The sequence below is a fragment of a genome, unplaced genomic scaffold (assembly GCF_019419815.1).
Source record: "Pyrus x bretschneideri cultivar Hongxiangsu unplaced genomic scaffold, Pyrus_bretschneideri_v1 Contig33, whole genome shotgun sequence".
NCBI classification, from domain to species: domain Eukaryota; kingdom Viridiplantae; phylum Streptophyta; class Magnoliopsida; order Rosales; family Rosaceae; genus Pyrus; species Pyrus x bretschneideri.
This window is the reverse complement of record NW_025999646.1, coordinates 1,359,398-1,377,363: the sequence shown is the minus strand read 5'-3', so window position 1 is coordinate 1,377,363 and position 17,966 is coordinate 1,359,398. Positions and strand designations below refer to the sequence as shown.

Sequence of the window (17,966 nt, the reverse complement as noted above, 5' to 3'; positions counted from 1 at the left end):
AACCAAATTTGGCATTTAGCAGATAGTATGAAATATTGCCATCAATGTGAGTCCTCATTTTATATATAGGGACGAAACTTCTGCGACCTTTCCATCTTTAAGCTCCACAAATCATTTGTTCCCATCCTTTCATCTCCCCCAAAAAACACCTTCCAAAGCTCTCCGTGAATAGTAACCCTTTGACTCCCTGTCTGCCCTTGTCCTTCTCCACCTCCATCGAAAACCCAACAAAAAAGCTTTCACCTTTTACGTTTCTATATAAATCCCACTTCCCAAAACTCTCTAACTTCACTCTGTGTTTTCGAAATCCTCGACTTTCATGACCATGCGGAGGAAAATGTGGATGTTTTCTAATTGAACCGCCTCCTCCAACCCCCCCCCAAAGCTTGTCTTTTCCGTGATGGAAGGTATGAAAAAACCCTCAAGAACTGCCACCGTCACAGCCACCATCATCAACGCCTTGCTGAGCAACAAAGCCTGTTCACAAAGCTTCCGTCTCTCCAAGCTTTCCTTCTGGTTCGCCCCAACAACTCGCCCTCCCGGTCTGCTCTTCTCCAGCTTCGGTTCATAGTTTCTGCAAATCCCAAAAGACTTGGAAATATTAAACATAACAAACAAACAAACAAACAAGATTCACATGGATTATTACAATTTTAGCTCAAAATCTTCATTTGGGTCGGATTTCTCGAGCTTGTTCGACCCTTTTAAGCATGACGTAAGTGGGTTCGGCGGGGCTTCGCGCGGCGGCGCTGCGGCGAATCTGCCTCACTCTCTTGTCTTGGACAGTGAGAAAGGCGAGCTTGTTAAGGCTCCGGCGAGAGTGGGGAAAAAAGAGGTGCCTGAGGCCAAGGCTTTGTTGGCTTTGAAGAATCACAGCGAGGCTGAAAGGAGGAGGAGAGAGCGAATCAATGCACATCTCTCTACACTTCGCGGTCTGGTGCCCTGCACTGAGAAGGTAAAGTAATTTCATTGAGTTTTCTATAAAATTATATTTGGTTAGTCCTAATCAGTTTTAGTTAGTAATTTAATTAGTAAATACTTGGATTTGTTGGATTGTGTTTATAGCTTGTTAAATCTTTTACTGGTTAGTAGTTAGTAGATATTAGTCATCTAACTTAAATTTTCGATTCTGTATCGAATAGTTAGACAACAGTTTCTCACTGATTGGAAAATGGAAACTAATAACTTATGATCTGAAATTTAGGTTCGTTGAATTTTTAGGATCGTGCTTGGACCGTAAACAAAAAATGAATTTTACATCTTCATTTCAGATTAACTTCTAAAACCTATTTGGCCTACTTGAGCAAAGATTTTGTGTTTGCACAAAATCGAAAAGATGGAAACTTTCGGTTTGAATTGATATGATAAGTTTTTGTTACGTAGTGTGGGATCAGGCTTTGTTGTTGTTGTTTCCTGTCATAGTACAGCAAAAAGAGGTTTATCAGAATATGTAGCAAATTAAATGGAGCAGGCTAGCTGATAGTTTTTAGCTTTTTACAGTCTAATCTATTATGCCAAAAAGCAAACATCTTTAAGCAAAATTTTGTAATGTTGCAAGAGTTTCTGTTGAAGAGTTATCAAATTCATAGATTCTGAACTCGAATGAAGTTATCTGTCAGGAGTCTGCTTCGGATATTCTGTACTCCGTGCTTTGGCATCGAACTGTTGGCTCTAAAAAATGTCATATGTTATTATCACGTTATGAAATCATGTAAAGAGTTCTTTAGGGCACGTCATTCAAATTGACAAATTTTTTTGTTACATCATTTGCGCTATTGGAGAGTCATTTCTTTATGCAGAAGTTTCAAAAGTCAACTCAAAGATACGTTATAAATTTGAAAAGTAGAATTGATATCACAATCTATGATTATGTGCATAAAATCTTCCATACTAAGAACTTCAAATACTATCTGTAAATTGGATCTGCAGTAGATATCTAGGTTTCATTTTTGCATTTTCAATTAAATTAAGAATCTAAGCATGACGACAGCCATGGTTACTATTTTCATATGCAATGAATCGAAATATAAAAAACAAAGAGGAAGGTAAAGAAGGGATGAATTTTTCACCTGTTGCGTACATCACAATATGCCTTATGAATCTGTGATGTAAGAAAAATTTGAAATTGGCTGTTGTTGGCAGAGAGAGGACCTCTGACTTTGTTGTATATTCTACGAAGTCAAAGGCGTCTATAATAAAATTATAGTTTAGTAGGCTGAGCGTTGTTTCATGCTAACCTCATCTTGCTGAATAATTTTCTGAGTATATGTATGGATGCTTTGCTGTCAACTGTTACAGTAGATAGCGGACAATTATGTGTTTCGAACTTTCGAGAAATACTGATGATTATGATTGGATGATGGGGTAGAGTGCCGGCTGTGTGGTAGATGCCATCACAAGGTCTGCATCTGGATATATTTTATGGCTTAGATGTATCTTGCTCAACTGTTTCGTTATGCTAATTAATTAATTATGGTTATATCAGATTAGGGGCGGTAAGCAAGAAACAGATGTGTGGGGAAAGAATAACCAGTAAATTTTTTAATTTGAAGCTGAAGAGTATCTGTATTAATAAAACAAAGATTTTTAATTGCAAATTTGTTAGCTTAGTTTGTCGTCAACCACGCCTTGTAGGTTGTAACAAGTTGGAATACTAGCTCTGCATTTTGTGGACTAAGTCTATGTGATGATAACTTATCAACAAGTTCTGCTGATGCTACTATAATTAGTAATTAATTATATAAAACTTGTATTCGTCTCTCTAGCTAGGTGTCTGTTCATGTCTTAGTCAAGATTAAGTTAATTGGGTTTCTGCAGTTGACAAAGAAGACATCTTACTTGCGAACAAATGGCTGCCAGTGGTTTTGTTTTGTACATGCATGTATACATCTACGTATCTAATTTCTTGTGTATGTATGCGCCCATGTAGTTTATGCTGTTGACCAGCACTGCGACATAGCCGTAGTTGCTTGTAAGAAAAGTAACAATAAATTTAGGTGTTTAAAAACGTGAAACAAACTATGTTTAAAAACGTGAAACAAACTATGTTTAAAAACGTGAAACAAACTATGTGTTGACTGTTGATGGCAACAGATTAAAGTCTTAACCTCGATCTAATCGTTTGCTACAGATGGACAAAGCCACATTACTTGCAGCAGTTATCAGCCAAGTGAAAGAACTGAAGATGGATGCCCTAGAATCCAGTAAGGGGTTTCTCATCCCAGTTGATGCTGATGAAGTGAAAATTGAACCCTATGTTGCGGCAGGGGATGGAAACATATCTGTGAAGGCATCCGTCTGCTGTGAATACCGGTCTGAGCTTCTCTCTGACCTAAGAGAAGCCCTCGACTCCCTCCACTTAAAAATGGTGAAAGCAGAAATAGCGACTTTGGGAAACCGAGTGAAAAATGTATTCGTTCTCACCAGCTCCAAACCGGGAAGCAATGATTCTGATGCTGAAGCATACGAACTTCTTGCAAGTTCGGTTCACCAGGTCCTGAGTTCCGTCCTTGATAAAGCATCAGCCTCACCAGAATACTCGCCAAGAACAACGCTGCTGAGCAAAAGGCGAAGGCTCTCTTACTTCGATAAAATCGATACCTCGAGCTCATCCTCGTGAGAGCAAGATTTGTATGTCTTGGTGATCAAGATTGTAATTTCAAATATGGAGTTTGTATTTGTATTTTCGGACATGGATGCGTGGATATATCAATTATTTGAGATATCTACATGTACACATTGTAATATAAAACCTCAATTAATCTATAAGGAACAAGGAGGAAAGACAAAGCTCCTTGGATTGAAATATAATTTTTATGGATGTGTGATTTCATACACAAAATTAGATTACTATTTTAAGTGACAAAATTGCCTTAACTTTTGTTAAACATTGAAAAAATTTAGCAATGGTCTCTTGACTAAAACTCATGATCATTGGTCCCTTAACTTTTCAAAACTTGCAGTTATGGTCATTTGAACTTTCTGTCAAAACGAGCCACGTTGGAAGAATCTTTGCAACAATTGGGTTAAAGTTGGAACCCTTGGTCCAATTAGGTTATGGTTGAGGGACCATTTTTACAATTTTCTCATTTAGTTTCCCATATTTTCCCCTTGATTCAGCCTCACATGCATGACACGCGACTCATTTTGACAGAAGTTTTAACAGAGTCAATGAAAATGACCACAGCTGTATTTTTTGATGAGTTAAGAGACCAATAATCATAGATTTTTAGTTGAGAGACCATTGCCCAAATTGAGTTAAAGTTAAGGGATCATTCCTACAAATTTCTCTGAAACATTTTAACGAAAATTTAGACACAAAATTAATTGAGATACTAAATTGGTACAACCAAAAGTTTGTGTACTAAATTGAAACAAAATTCAAAGTTCAAGTATTAAATTCGGAAGAAGCAATCAAACTTGGATTAACTAACCAGAACAAAATAATACTTAGGCCTTGTCAGTCGGTGGGTCCACCAGGTGCTGTGTTGGCGGGATGTCATTGGCTACTTCCCTTAGAAGCAGTATATGCGGGAAAGGGAGGGAATCTAAACCGTGGAGAGAAGGAACTCCAAACCAAACACAACGAGGTGTCTTCTTCTTCTTCTTCTTGTTATATTCGAACTTGATCTCTTCACTCTTTCTGACAAACAATTTATATACTTTTACCCTTTGTACTCTTCAATTTTACGAAATCTTACCCCCCAAAAAAGAAGAGGGCAAGCTCGCAGCTAATCGCAGCAGAAAAATCATGGAGGGAGGCAGCGGGAAATCCATACTCCAATTCGCACCGTTTCAGAGCTCCGTCGACGAGGGTTTCTGGCACAGACTCTCTTCCTTGAAGCTCAACAAGTTCGGCATCGACGACTCGCCTGTTCCCATCACCGGTTCGTTTTTTTGTTTGTTTAATTTCTGTTAATAGATGGTGCAGTTCTGGGAAATAAAAAAGATAGAAGATTTCCGCAGTTTGGATGGTGGGTTTTGGAAATTCTTGTACTTTTGTTGAATTATTATTTTAGTTGTAGATTATGAGATAAAAAAATAGCCTTTTTGGATGTGGAATTGTTGTTTTAGCTATTTTGGTGCGAAAATTTGGAGGAGGAAAAAGCAGCAAGATTTGTAAATTGGGTTTCGGATTTCGATTAATTGGGATAACAAAGATATGATTTTTGTGATGAATGATAGTGCTTTACAATGTTGTTTACTTATATGATTTGAATGCGAATTTATGTGTGACTTAAGTGCAACGGCTTCCTGTAATCTGAGATGTGGACTGACACTGTTGCAGGTTTCTACGCACCGTGCTCGCATTCTCAAGTGTCAAATCATTTAACTCTTTTAGCCGAGTCTTTGCCTTCGGATTCGAGTGAGGAATCATCGGTACCAGGAGTAAGTCGGGGCAATAGGAACAGATGCTCCGTTCCAGGAATCATTTACAACACGAATACGGTAGAGGGCTTTCATGCGCTTGATAAACAGGGCTTGCTTAAGGCAGAAGCGCAAAAGGTATTGAATGTGTTGAGAATGTATTACATCTGTGAGTGACAGTAAAATATAGTATTCGGTTGAAATATCATGTAGGCGGATTGGTAGGGTTGACTAACAATGAATTTAATGTTGCTTAACATGTCTGCTTCTTGTTCGTAATCAGATTTGGGAGGACATCGAGAGTGGAAGAGCATTGGAGGATAGTTCAGTACTCTCGAGGTTCCTTGTCATCTCTTTTGCAGACCTGAAAAAATGGAGCTTTAATTACTGGTTTGCTTTTCCCGCTCTGGTGCTTGATCCTCCAGCAACTTTGGTAAATTTGAGGCCAGCTTCACAGTGTTTTAGCTTGGAGGAGGTATGTCAGATGTGTTTTTTATAGGCACTGTAGAAAGGTATTTAGATGTTACGTATATAAACTCTAATACTACTGTTATATCTTTAGGCAGAATCTGTTTCAGCAGCATTTAACGAGTGGCGTAACTCAAGCCTAACAGCAGGTATACATATGTCTCATTTTCTATTCTGTCAATTGTCTGCAGAAACTTCTCCTTATATTCACATATGCTCGGATGTAAATTTTGAATGTTTCTTCTAACCTAATTTGTCTGATTCAGACGTGCCATTCTTCTTGGTTCATATTGATTCAAATTCACACTCTACTATTAAGCATCTAAAGGATTGGGAAACCTTCCAAAGTGCTGATGATGGTCACAAGGTCTGTTTGCTTAATTTTGATTCGAACTATAGCTAATCATTTAGGTGTCCGGGAAACTGGAATAATTTTTTAGATATTTCTGGGTTCAACTTTCTTAAAGTTACTTTTTGTGCCATTGCAGTTACTCTTTGGTTTTTACGATCCATGCCATCTTCCAAACCATCCCGGTTGGCCTCTTCGCAACCTCCTTGCTCTTATTTGCTCAAGATGGGATCTAAAGTCTGTTCACTTTTTATGCTATAGAGAGAGTCGGGGTTTCGCAGATCTGGGACTGTCCCTTGTTGGTGAAGCTCTGATTACAGTTCCGCCAGGTAGTGCTGCAGAAATTGGGTAACTGCCCGGTTATGATTACGTTTCTCCCTTCTACAGTTTGAATATGCTTGTATCTGTAGTTACTCTAACTTAAGTTTTTATGTGTTTTTAGGATGGAGAGATCATGGTCATGTACCAAATGTAGTCGGGTGGGAACTTAACAAAGGGAGAAAAGTACCCAGGATTATTAGCCTTGCTAAATCTATGGATCCAACTAGGTATGTTGTCTCTATTGGCACCCTATTTTCAATGACGTTACTAGTCCATTGTTATCTTAGTGTCTTTTTATAACTTTTACAGGTTGGCCATATCTGCTGCAGATTTGAATTTGAAACTAATGAGATGGCGTGCTTTGCCTTCTTTGAACTTAAATAGCTTGTCTTCTCTCAAGTGTCTCCTCCTTGGAGCTGGTACACTTGGATGCCAGGTCGCTCGGACGCTTATGGTGAGTGTTCCAAAAATACAAATTAATTTGTAGTTGTATTATGTATCTATTGGGTGACTAAAGGGTACATGTTTTACAGGCTTGGGGTGTCCGGAACATTACGTTGGTTGACAATGGCAGGGTGGCTATGTCTAATCCGCTGAGGCAATCACTGTATACATTAGATGACTGCCTAAATGGTGGTGAATATAAAGCGACAGCTGCGGTTAATAGTCTCAAGAAAATATTTCCAGCTGTGGTAATTAATTTCATCTCTTTGTCCTCTAAAATACATGGATTGAAACGAAAATTTGTTGATTTTCTTATATTGCCTGTCCATCTCTTTATTCTTTTACCAGGAAGCAGAGGGTGTCATCATGGCTATACCGATGCCTGGACATCCTGTTCTGAGTCAAGAAGAGCAGAGTGTGCTCGATGATTGTAGACGACTACATGATTTAATTGATTCTCATGATGTAGTTTTCCTGCTGACTGATACAAGAGAAAGTCGGTGGCTACCATCTCTCCTTTGTGCAAACACTAACAAGGTTGGTTGACTTAAGCTTTTAGGATCTGGCAGACTTGCACTGCGGTACAATGTGGCCCTATATTCTCATATATAACTTTTACTCACGTCTACATTACAAAGATCTAGTTGCATGATTTAAAAATATTGAATATTTGAATTAGCTATCGTAACAAATTGATAGACATATTATCGAATAATAAATCATTACTATTTACTTGTTTGCAGATTACTATAACTGCGGCTTTAGGGTTTGATAGCTTCTTGGTTATGCGCCATGGAGCAGGCCCTTGTAGCTCTAGCCATTACTCAAAAACTGAAGCTGAAAATGCTTTATCTGCTTATATGGGCAATCTTGGCCTTACTGATAGAGACGGGGGGAACAGATTGGGCTGTTACTTCTGCAATGATGTTGTTGCGCCTATTGATGTAAGTTTCTAGAATGTAATACATATATTTTAAGTGTTCTTCCATGTACTTTGAATACAGTCATAAGTATAAGCCTTTTGTTCTATGTGCAGTCAACTTCAAACCGCACATTGGACCAGCAATGCACTGTTACACGCCCAGGCCTTGCTCCTATTGCCTCAGCTCTTGCAGTTGAGCTCTTAGTGGGGATCCTACATCACCCTCATGGGTAAAATCTTGGAATTTTTTGAAAATTACTAAATATGTATTAGCTTTCTGCGTTTTTCAAATATTTTCACTTTTCATGAGCTCAATAGAAAGTCCACCTTTGGTTTTTTAAACGGTTGAACTGGAATTTTGATATTAAACTGCTTGTGTTCAGGATATTTGCGGAAGGTGAGGGGGTAAACTCCAGTAATAGCGGAAGCAGTGAGCAGCCTCTTGGTATTTTACCCCATCAAATTCGCGGTTCCCTAGCGCAGTTTTCGCAGATGACACTTGTGGGCCACTCCTCGGACAGTTGCACAGCTTGTTGCAGCACTGTAAGTTTTGCCTTGCTTGGAGACTTACTGTAGCGTTCATGATATTTTGCCGGATTCTGTGTTCCTTATTCACGGCAAATGAATTATTTCAGGTGGTGTCCGAATATCGGAAAAGGGGAATGGAATTTATTTTGCAAGCAATCAACCATCCTACATATCTGGAGGACCTAACTGGACTGACAGAGTTGATGAAATCAGCTAGTAAATTCGAGTTGGACTGGGACGACGGGACAGATGAAGACGATGATGATTTGGTTGAGGTTTGATTTTCCTTTTCTTTGGGGTGTCTGGGTTCAAAGCTGTAATTCATTCTCAATTGTACATATGCTCCGGAAAGTAACATTCAATTATGTATTTTTCAATTTGTTCGTTCTCGCACCATTCTGAATTGTATGCTGTACTTCTCTATGAAAGAATATATTCGAAGTTTAACCCAAGTTGCGGTTGTTTGTGTCGATTCTTAAGCTACGGAATGAGAGATTTTGTTTCCCTGTAAACACATTGTTCCTGGTATAAAAAAAGAACAGCATCAAATGTTCAAGTGTGGCTGAGAGGGGCAGAAAGCTAGAAACGAGTACAGTAAATATTGCGTATTGAAATCGTCGACTAAAGTACGAAGCGTGACCTGAAAATTATGGTCACAGACCACAACGTGTTGCGTATCCGAGCATGTAGCATAAGTTTTGGCAGCCTAAGATTTGGCTTGGCTGGTCGTTGCAATGACTTCTGAAAGTTTGAACGGGGCGACGACTATGAACCTGAGAACCTGCCCTTCCGTGTCCTTGAAGCACGTTGTGCCGCCACTGCCGCCTTGAATCACAAACCTTAAAATGCAGACGGCCTTTGAAGCCAGAACTTCAAAGGAAGCTTCAAAAGCAGAAAACTGCTTCTTTCTTTTTCTTTTTTTTTTTCTTTTTTTTTTCTGCCAGAAGAGTAGAGGATGAGGAGAAGTTTCAAAATCAAAGTCTGCCACTTTAAAAGTCTATCAAGACTAGCATAAGATAAAATTGAACTGAGACTCGGTGGATTTTGCACTTTGTCTCCCTCTGTCTCCTGAACCATCATAATATAAAGTGCGTAGTGTCTCAGACCAACCACGCGCTGTTATGTGAAAAAGTTGAATATATAGCATTACCTAATTGATTTAAGATACCGTTATAGAAGTATAACCGTCAACCAAATCATGCACTGTTATGTGAAAAATTAAACACAGCTGAGCAGCACCTAACTGACTTGAGATGTTGTTATAGTGATGTTCCTGTATTCTCGATGTAGGTAAGTGTCTCTATAACATATATGATTCCTTATAGTTAGTGCAGCTGTGGTTGGTTCTGCAGATTGAGTATTGTGTGATTAATCTTCCACCTAGCTCATACGTTAGTGGACTAGCCATTTGAGTTTTAGATTTAGTCATCCCACGTGTGTGGATCACGTTTTGGTTGCTGGCATTCCGCGTGGCAGAAGGAGAAATACTTCCTTGCATTATGAGATATGCGCATCATGAGATATGCTTACATGAAACATGAACTCTAAATAGTATGCATTGCTAATTACGGATTGTCATATGAAAAAAATTTATGTATGAAATGTACTTGGTTTGAAATACCACTATAATAAACTCCGATATATATAAGCTTGTATTGTGAAAATCATACTGAACTTATTCAAAACTAGCACATTTCCTATGCTTTCGGGGAAAAACAGTACAATCTTGACAAGTTAGAGCAACCAACTACGGATGGTTGGCGAGTACTCAAATTTTAAATGTGCAACAAGCCATCTCAAAAAACATGGATAGCTAAATTGGAGTTAATACATCCATAAAGGGTCCGATCTAATGTCATGTTAACATGATATTTTGAAAAAACTCATGCTTTTATATATCATAATACGAATTTTGCTATTATCAATTGTCAGAATTTAACCGTTAATGTATTGTGAGTTTTGCATGCGAGTGACAGAAAGTAGATCCTTTGTATATACTTCAAATGGCCAATGCGTCACTGTCTTAGAAGCTGTAGCAGCAGGTATAGACTTCAAAAAGGAAGAACTGTCGATGGTGGAGGGTGGAACACATCAGAAAGCACTAGTTTCTTGTCATTTTTTGGCTCAACACAAACACAAACACCTCGTGATATAATCATCTAAATAAAAACCCTTATTGCGCTTGATGTGGCTACTGTTTCACACGTTGGAAAGTTTGATAATGTTTTGGCCTTTCAGGGCTCAAAAAACTCAATGAATTTATGGTGGAACTGCCACGCCCATCATGTATCATATCTGCGTGCTATTAGGGTCGAAATGCGATTCCATCAAAAAAGGTAATGATAGGGAGACAAAATTTATATACAAAATTTACGAACTAAATATTTTGTCATCAATATAAATGAGCACTTTAAGCAATGCTTAAAATTCAATCATCAACTTCCATATCATTTAGTTTATAAAACTTCGTCTACAAATGAAATGGTTGTTTGGGTCAATATTGGTGATCAGTGCGTGTGTCCAAGTGGTGCACTAAACTCTTAGATATATAGCAGATTGTTCCGAGTAGTTCTTGACCAAGGTTAGGGTTTCAAAGAAAAGAAGAACGAAAAGATTGTTGGCAAAGTTTTGGTGGCTGTAAAAAGTCCGCACATCGAAAGAAAAGTAAGAGAAGAAATTCAAGATGATTCCCAACTTGGAACTACTAATAATAATATAAGGAGAAATACATATATAAAAAAATAATTTTATATCGAATGCACATTAACAAGTGTACTAACTCATCACAAATATACTATCGTTGTACTTTTAAAACTGATGTTACTATGACGATATTTTAAATTAATTATTCACTGTCATGTATTTTTAGTTTTTTTCACACAACAATACATAGTTATCTATCATCACATAAAGTATCTCTCTTTTAGCTATATGAATCAATTGACGAAGATTCTCATTTTTAGACGTGCAAATATTTTAAACAAAGAGTTCATCGCCTTTGTCCCCCTATTTGGACGCCTGATTGGTGTTTCTCCCAATTCATGGCATGGGATACAACCTAACTAATATAGAATTTAGATCCTTTGCACTCTGCAGGAAAATGTAGAAAAGTGCAAGATGACCAAAATAAATGGGACTAGACCAACCAAATCTCGACCTAATTCCTAATATTCAAGCATGGAATCCAACTGAAAAAAAAGACACAATTTGAGTAAAATTACACATTAGCATCACATAATTTAATTTCTTATTAAAATAAGTGTTATATTTTTTAGTTCGACATCAAATTATTATGATTGAAATATTGTATATATGCCTGACTATTTTAGTGAAAATATATCGTTAAACGTAATAGTTCACGACTGTGTTTAACGTAACAAGCTATAACTTAGCTAGCAAAAGATCAAACACCATTAATTTATGCAACATGTTATCAACATTAGATATGAAGATATGTTTTTCTTGCTGCAACATACAGATCAGATCCGTCCTGCAACAAATCCACCAAAACGAAACCACGCATGTGAGAAAACAAATGCTAGATCTGAGGATTAATAGTGCAGCAAACCCATTAATTTTCTGCATGGATGCCGCCTGTATGAGATCAAAACTTAATAACCTTGCAGAAAAATCAGTGCAGGTGCTCTGTGTCCCTGATTCCCACATGCCTCTAAGTGTAGCTCTAGCTCACATCCCAGAACAACGATTAAATATGATTAACATTAATAAAGTTTTAAAGTGCCCGACGCAAGTCGAATCAATTAATCATAATTATAGCATACCTGCAAATTTTATATTCGATTTTAAATCTTCGTTTCAGAAAATTACAGTAACCTATGCCATGATTTTTTCAACATATGATTACAATTAATAAAGTTTTAAAATGCCGACACGAATTGAGTCAATTAATCATGATAGCAAACCTGTAAATTTTATATTCGATTTTAAATCTCCGTCTCAGAAAATTACAGGAACTTATACAATCACTTTTTCAAAACAAAAATCCAAAGCAATTGATAATAAAACATACATTACAGCATACCTGCAAATTTTATATTCGGTTTTAAATCTTCGTTTCAAAAAATTACAGTAACTTATGGCGGCAGATTGTCTGCCCTCCTAATATGATGCCTTCTTCATACCCTTCTATTTTGTACGGTTACAGTTAACGCACGTTAACATTTTATTTTGATTTTCTTATAGAGGTGATAAGATAAAAATCAATAAGAATATAAAATGTTGACGTAACTTGACCATGACCGCAGTGACGGATCCAAGATTTCAAAATCGGGGGGTTCCAAGATAAAAGTTCAAAAAAAAATATATTAGACTAGTTTGGTTCCATAACACTATTTTTTATTGAATAATCAAAATTAATCAACCACATCAAGTGGCCAAGTGGTAAGGCACAGATTTCAGCTCTTAAAATACAAAAAACAGGGAGGTCCTGGGTTTGAGGTTCCAAGCTAGTGAGTCTGCTTGACTGTAGCCATGAGAAAGCTGAAATGCCTCTGTGAGTCTTCTAGGCCCCTAGAAGGGATGGATAACCGTGGCTTACCACTAGTTGTCCCACTTTAAAAAATAATAATAATAATAATAATAATCAAGATTAATCTCAAAGGTAATAAAACCAACAAATTCTCCTCAGCAACATAACACATCAATTAATGACTTTACAAAGATGAAATTTGTTAATGTAACATATATATTACAATTGGAAGTTGAGACTAGAGTCTAGGATTAAAAAACTTAAATGAATTTGGAAGAAATAAAATTAGGCAGCTAGAGGTGGTGGAACTGCAAATGGTGCTGGGGGATGGGATAACTTGAGTTTAAAATTGGGAGGTTACGATGATTTGGAGGATTAAAACAAAAATTAGAAACCTCTTCTTCTTCTTTGTAAGCACTGCTGCATGCACATCCATGGAGGCAAAAAGCCTCTCCGCTGCACCTGCCCAAATTATTGGAGGGTCCCGAAGGTCGATCACAAGTGTTTCTTCGGACTTCCGGAGGATCCTGAGACCTCCCGGGTCCCTATATGGATCCGTCCATGCATAACCGCGCATATAGAAAGGTATGGGGAAGGCACCATAGAAGGAGGGTAGACAATCTACCTCGTAACTTATACCATGATATTTTCAAAATATGATTAAAATTAATAAAGTTTTAAAATGCCGACACGAATTGAGTCAATTAATCATGATAGCATACCTGCAAATTTTATATTCGATTTTAAATCTCTGTCTCAGAAAATTACAGGAACTTACACCATCACTTTTTCAAAACAAAAATCCAAAGCAATTGATAATAAAACAAACTTTACGGCAGCATATAGTGGCACTCTCAAAAACCATGGCAACAAAATATATTGAAGTCGTGGGACGGTCAACAATAGTCTAGGCCGTCTGATTCTGATCACATCCAAGCAACTTCCCCACAGTGGAGTGGGTGATGTGTGCCCCCCTCCCACACACATGTAACACAACCCCGCATAATAAACCTAATCTTGAACACAGGTTGGTCCAACACATGTATAAATAATTCATTAGAATTTTTTTTTTTTATAGATGCATGTCAAATTATAATTTATTTGTAAAAAGAACTAATATTTTCAAGACGAGGAATATTAAACGTTCTTGTAATTCAAGAATAACGTTCGGACCAGAATAACGTTCTTGTAATTCAAAAATTTCGACATGGGCATTATAGGAATACGATCTGAAATATAATACCAATGTTGAAGATCATATATTATACACAAATATTTCATTTAAATATCTGTCACGGTTTGTGAGTCCCAATACTCAGCATTCTGTTCCTCTGCATGTGCTTTGTGCCCCCTTCAGTTTATTTCTCTTTCTAAAGTCGTCCTTCTTCTTTGTTCCTCTGATTCCATAAAACCACCAACACCTTTCTCTCTTAAAGTCAGACTCCCATAAAAATTTGTATAAAGATACAAAAACCCTACACAGTTTCTCAACCCTCTCTCTCTCTCTCTCTCTCTCTCTCTCTCAAGTTTTCAACCAAACATGTCTGATTTAAATTCTACACCTGCTTCTTCTTCTTCTTCTTCTTCTTCTTCTTCTCTATGGGTATATTCTTACCTAAAGCTTAGGTTTTTCAACCGCATCCGACGGTTCCTACGCTCCAAAAACGCCCGCAAACGCCCTACGCCGTCGGATCACTTCGACACGTCATCAAGACCCCCCAAAGTTGTAAGCAATAGTAACGAAGTAATGGTACAGCAAGTCGTTATGGAGAAGGTGAGTGGTGGTGACCATGATGATTCTGTGATGGGATTGCAAAGGGCAGTGAAGAAGCTTCACTTTGGAATTAGTTGGGAAGAGAAGGAGTTGGCGGCTATGGAGATTGGTATGTTGGCTAAAGAAGATGTCAAGGTGAGGAAGCTGGTGGGCGGGCTAGGTATTATACCGGTTTTGGTATCCATGGCGGCGTCCGAGGTGGTTGCTCGCCGGCGAGTGGCAGTTTTTGCCTTGATTGAGCTTGCTAATGGAACTTACACGTAAGCTTCCATTTTATCTCTTATATTTTGCTTAAGAGCATTTAAATTTTCATTCTTGGATAAGAGTTTATTTTTAATAATCGAGCTAATTTATGATAAATAATGCCTTTTTTTTTACTTGAATGTTTTGTGATTTTGCGTCTCGCATGGCATGCTAGGAAAATATTAATATATGTGTGTGTAATTTATATTTCATTGAACACGGATTATAACGTCAGGTTGTTTTGCTTATATATAAATGTATAATATTAAAAGAGTAGAAAATCGAATACAAGACTTTAGGCATAGAGTGAACTATATTAATTTTTTGAATTACATGTCTCTTATAATTAAATTATTGTTTATTAAGTTCGAGTGGCCACATTTGACTTTAATATACAGTTAAGTGATTGTCTTTTAGGTGAGATTTTTCAGTATGACGAGAAAATGGTCCGGTGCACTAAATGTCATAATACAAGTAGTTTAATTTTTTTTTTTTTCAAATGTTCAACCGCTTGTATTATAACATTTAGTGTATTGAACCATATTTCCAGCATACTAAAAAATTTGTCTCTTTTTAGGACAATTAAGAATGTAAATTATCGAAGGAAAGATGACTCCATTTTCCAAAAGTAGAATTAAGTGTGTTAAATTTTCGTTTGAATCTTTGCCCAACTCAAGTGATGATTGTGACATAAAACAGCTATCTTGCTAAAAGGCAATGTCATTTTAGTGGTTGGGTAGGGTTTAGTCGTTTAGTGGGCAGATGCAAGAATATAGAACAACAAAAAGTAGTATATTTGAATGGTTGCTATTGCTCAATCAACTTAAATTGATAGAGAAGAACTTATACGGTACAAATATAATATAGTGCTATCGTAGTGTTTCATCTTGGAGACACAGATATATTTAAATTTTACAGAAATGTTGTATTATTAATACTAAACACCACAATGTACCGTATCATATAAGTTCGAGCTCCACCCTGTATAGATATGTCATCTCAGTGGTTGCAGTTATTGTTTAATGAACTTTCCCAATAACTTGGCACATTTTTGCATAATGCAACTTAATTAATTAGTTTTAAAAAAGGGGTTAATGAGGTTTAACTATTATTTTATTTCATGGGATTGCTGCATTATTTGAAATATATCAAACATAATTAGACAATCTGCCATTGAATCAGAGGAGGCCGGCCGCAGGCTGCGGTGGCTGTCGACCAACTTAAAATACATAGTGGTTGGAAGAGTTGGAGGGAGGAACAATATAATGGAAGCTAACATGAACCTGTTTTTCAAACGTGATGATTTTTTTTAGGGTTCGTAGGAATTTTTAGGGTTAGTTGTTCAGATCCTATTTGACTTTTGGACAATAAAAACCCCCATTTTGTTGACCTTCACACCAAAACAAAGATTTAAATACTTTAGAATCTCATGGACTTGAGATCACTCTTTATTTTTTTAACTTTAATTATGTACGCCATCTATGTCAAAACAGAGAGTCTTGTTGGCTTGGGATCGCCCTTTATATGCGTCATCTTTGCATAGGATAAGTTCTTCTGTAAAGCCGGTCTCATGGGGCTTTTCTCTCAAGCACAAAACCAAACATTAGAATATGCTCTTGTGCATATGCAATGTTAATTTTCTCTGTATCGGCAACATAATTTCTATTTTGTTTGATGTGCTTATAAATTGTATAAAATGTATATTTTTAATTTATCAACTGGTCAAATTTCAACACCATTATTTGACTCGAACTATTTAGTTATTCTTCTTGTCATCATTAAGCTAGACAGAATAAGTTTGAGATATTTTGAGCTTATGTGATCTAATTTTCTGCATGTTCATAATTTCTTTCAGGAACAAGGCTCTCATGGTGGAGGCAGGAATCTTCTCAAAGCTACAAAACGACATCAACATTCTTGACGAGCCAACAAGGCACCAATTTGCAGAGTTGCTCTTGTTGTTGTCCTCACTTGCAAATACCCAGTTCCCTCTGTCCTCATCAGAAATTGTCCCATTTCTTGTTGGCATTATTGAGTCAAGCACTTCAACCATTGAAACCAAAGAGCCATGCTTGGGAGCTTTGTTCAACCTCTCCACAATGCTGGACAGTGCAGCCAATTTGGTCTCTAACGGGGTGGTCGAGGCGCTCCTGAAGCTATCCACAACCGAAGCGCTTTCTGAAAAAGCACTTGCGACGCTGGGGAACTTGGTAGTGACCCTAATGGGGAAAAAGGCCATGGAGAATAGCGCGGCGGTGCCGGGGAGCTTGATAGAGATTTTGACATGGGATGAGAAGCCCAAATGCCAGGAGCTATCTTGCTACATCCTAATGATTTTAGCTCACCAAAGCTCAGATCAAAGGGAGAAAATGGCCAAGTCAGGAATTGTGCCCATACTTCTTGAGGTGGCATTGTTGGGAAGCTCTCTTGCTCAAAAGAGAGCACTAAAACTTTTGCAATGGTTCAAGGATGAGAGGCAAGCAAAGATGGGGCCTCACTCAGGGCCCCAGACAGCTAGGGTTGCAATTGGTTCACCTTTAAATCAAAGGGAGGCACAACAAGGGAAGAAAGTGATGAACAATTTGGTGAAACAAAGTTTGTACAAGAATATGGAAATGATCACAAGGAGGGCTAGTGCTCATGGGGACTCATCCAACCTCAAGGCTTTGATCATCAGCACAAGCTCTAAAAGCTTGCCTTACTAAATGGGGATACACACAGCATTCTTAACGTACTTCCTCCTCGAGTTTCAAACGCATAGCCGCCAGAAGCAGAATCTCGTATTTCGTCGAGAGAACCTCTTAGTTGCTCACTGCTCATGAACAACTAGGACATTTTCTCAAGGGGGAATAAATGAAATCCTTGAAACAAAAACAAAAACTAAAAGAATCTGCATCTGTTGTGCACATAGCTTTTGACAATTGTAGATGTGAACAAATCTTATCTAGATGAGTAAAGATGAACCCTTGAATGGGACACAAAGGAATGTAGTGACTAGTTTTTCTTTTATTCCTTTGTTTCAATGTGCTAAGGTGTGCCATTCTTTGTGTGAAAAGAAAAT

General features: G+C 37.5%; 3 protein-coding genes across 3 annotated transcripts; all 3 read left to right on the top strand.

Annotated features, from left to right (window-relative positions):
• Window positions 1-329: 329 nt before the first annotated feature.
• LOC103944104 (transcription factor bHLH30) lies at window positions 330-3,876 on the top strand. Its single transcript, XM_009354509.3, has 2 exons — window positions 330-955; window positions 3,131-3,876. The coding sequence occupies exons 1-2, from the start codon at window positions 638-640 to the stop codon at window positions 3,617-3,619; spliced, it is 807 nt and encodes a 268-aa protein (XP_009352784.2). The 5' UTR covers window positions 330-637; the 3' UTR covers window positions 3,620-3,876.
• Window positions 3,877-4,574: 698 nt separating this feature from the next.
• LOC103944103 (ubiquitin-like modifier-activating enzyme atg7) lies at window positions 4,575-8,851 on the top strand. The gene is made up of 14 exons (XM_009354508.3): window positions 4,575-4,886; window positions 5,288-5,505; window positions 5,651-5,842; window positions 5,930-5,984; window positions 6,102-6,202; window positions 6,324-6,513; window positions 6,627-6,732; window positions 6,815-6,959; window positions 7,039-7,197; window positions 7,298-7,486; window positions 7,693-7,893; window positions 7,986-8,101; window positions 8,255-8,414; window positions 8,507-8,851. Exons 1-14 carry the CDS (start codon window positions 4,751-4,753, stop codon window positions 8,678-8,680), a joined length of 2,142 nt encoding a protein of 713 aa, XP_009352783.2. The 5' UTR covers window positions 4,575-4,750; the 3' UTR covers window positions 8,681-8,851.
• Window positions 8,852-13,950: 5,099 nt separating this feature from the next.
• On the top strand, window positions 13,951-17,887 carry LOC103944243 (U-box domain-containing protein 7). Its single transcript, XM_009354672.2, has 2 exons — window positions 13,951-14,922; window positions 16,761-17,887. Exons 1-2 carry the CDS (start codon window positions 14,429-14,431, stop codon window positions 17,608-17,610), a joined length of 1,344 nt encoding a protein of 447 aa, XP_009352947.2. The 5' UTR covers window positions 13,951-14,428; the 3' UTR covers window positions 17,611-17,887.
• Window positions 17,888-17,966: the final 79 nt, after the last annotated feature.

Coding starts and splice junctions, on each gene's coding strand:
- LOC103944104 (XM_009354509.3), top strand. CDS start 638: ATGGATTATTACAATTTTAGCTCAAAATCTTCATTTGGGTCGGATTTC. Junction 956..3,130: donor TGGTGCCCTGCACTGAGAAG/GTAAAGTAATTT, acceptor CGTTTGCTACAG/ATGGACAAAGCCACATTACT.
- LOC103944103 (XM_009354508.3), top strand. CDS start 4,751: ATGGAGGGAGGCAGCGGGAAATCCATACTCCAATTCGCACCGTTTCAG. Junction 6,960..7,038: donor AGGTCGCTCGGACGCTTATG/GTGAGTGTTCCA, acceptor CATGTTTTACAG/GCTTGGGGTGTCCGGAACAT. Junction 8,415..8,506: donor GCACAGCTTGTTGCAGCACT/GTAAGTTTTGCC, acceptor GAATTATTTCAG/GTGGTGTCCGAATATCGGAA.
- LOC103944243 (XM_009354672.2), top strand. CDS start 14,429: ATGTCTGATTTAAATTCTACACCTGCTTCTTCTTCTTCTTCTTCTTCT. Junction 14,923..16,760: donor CTTGCTAATGGAACTTACAC/GTAAGCTTCCAT, acceptor AATTTCTTTCAG/GAACAAGGCTCTCATGGTGG.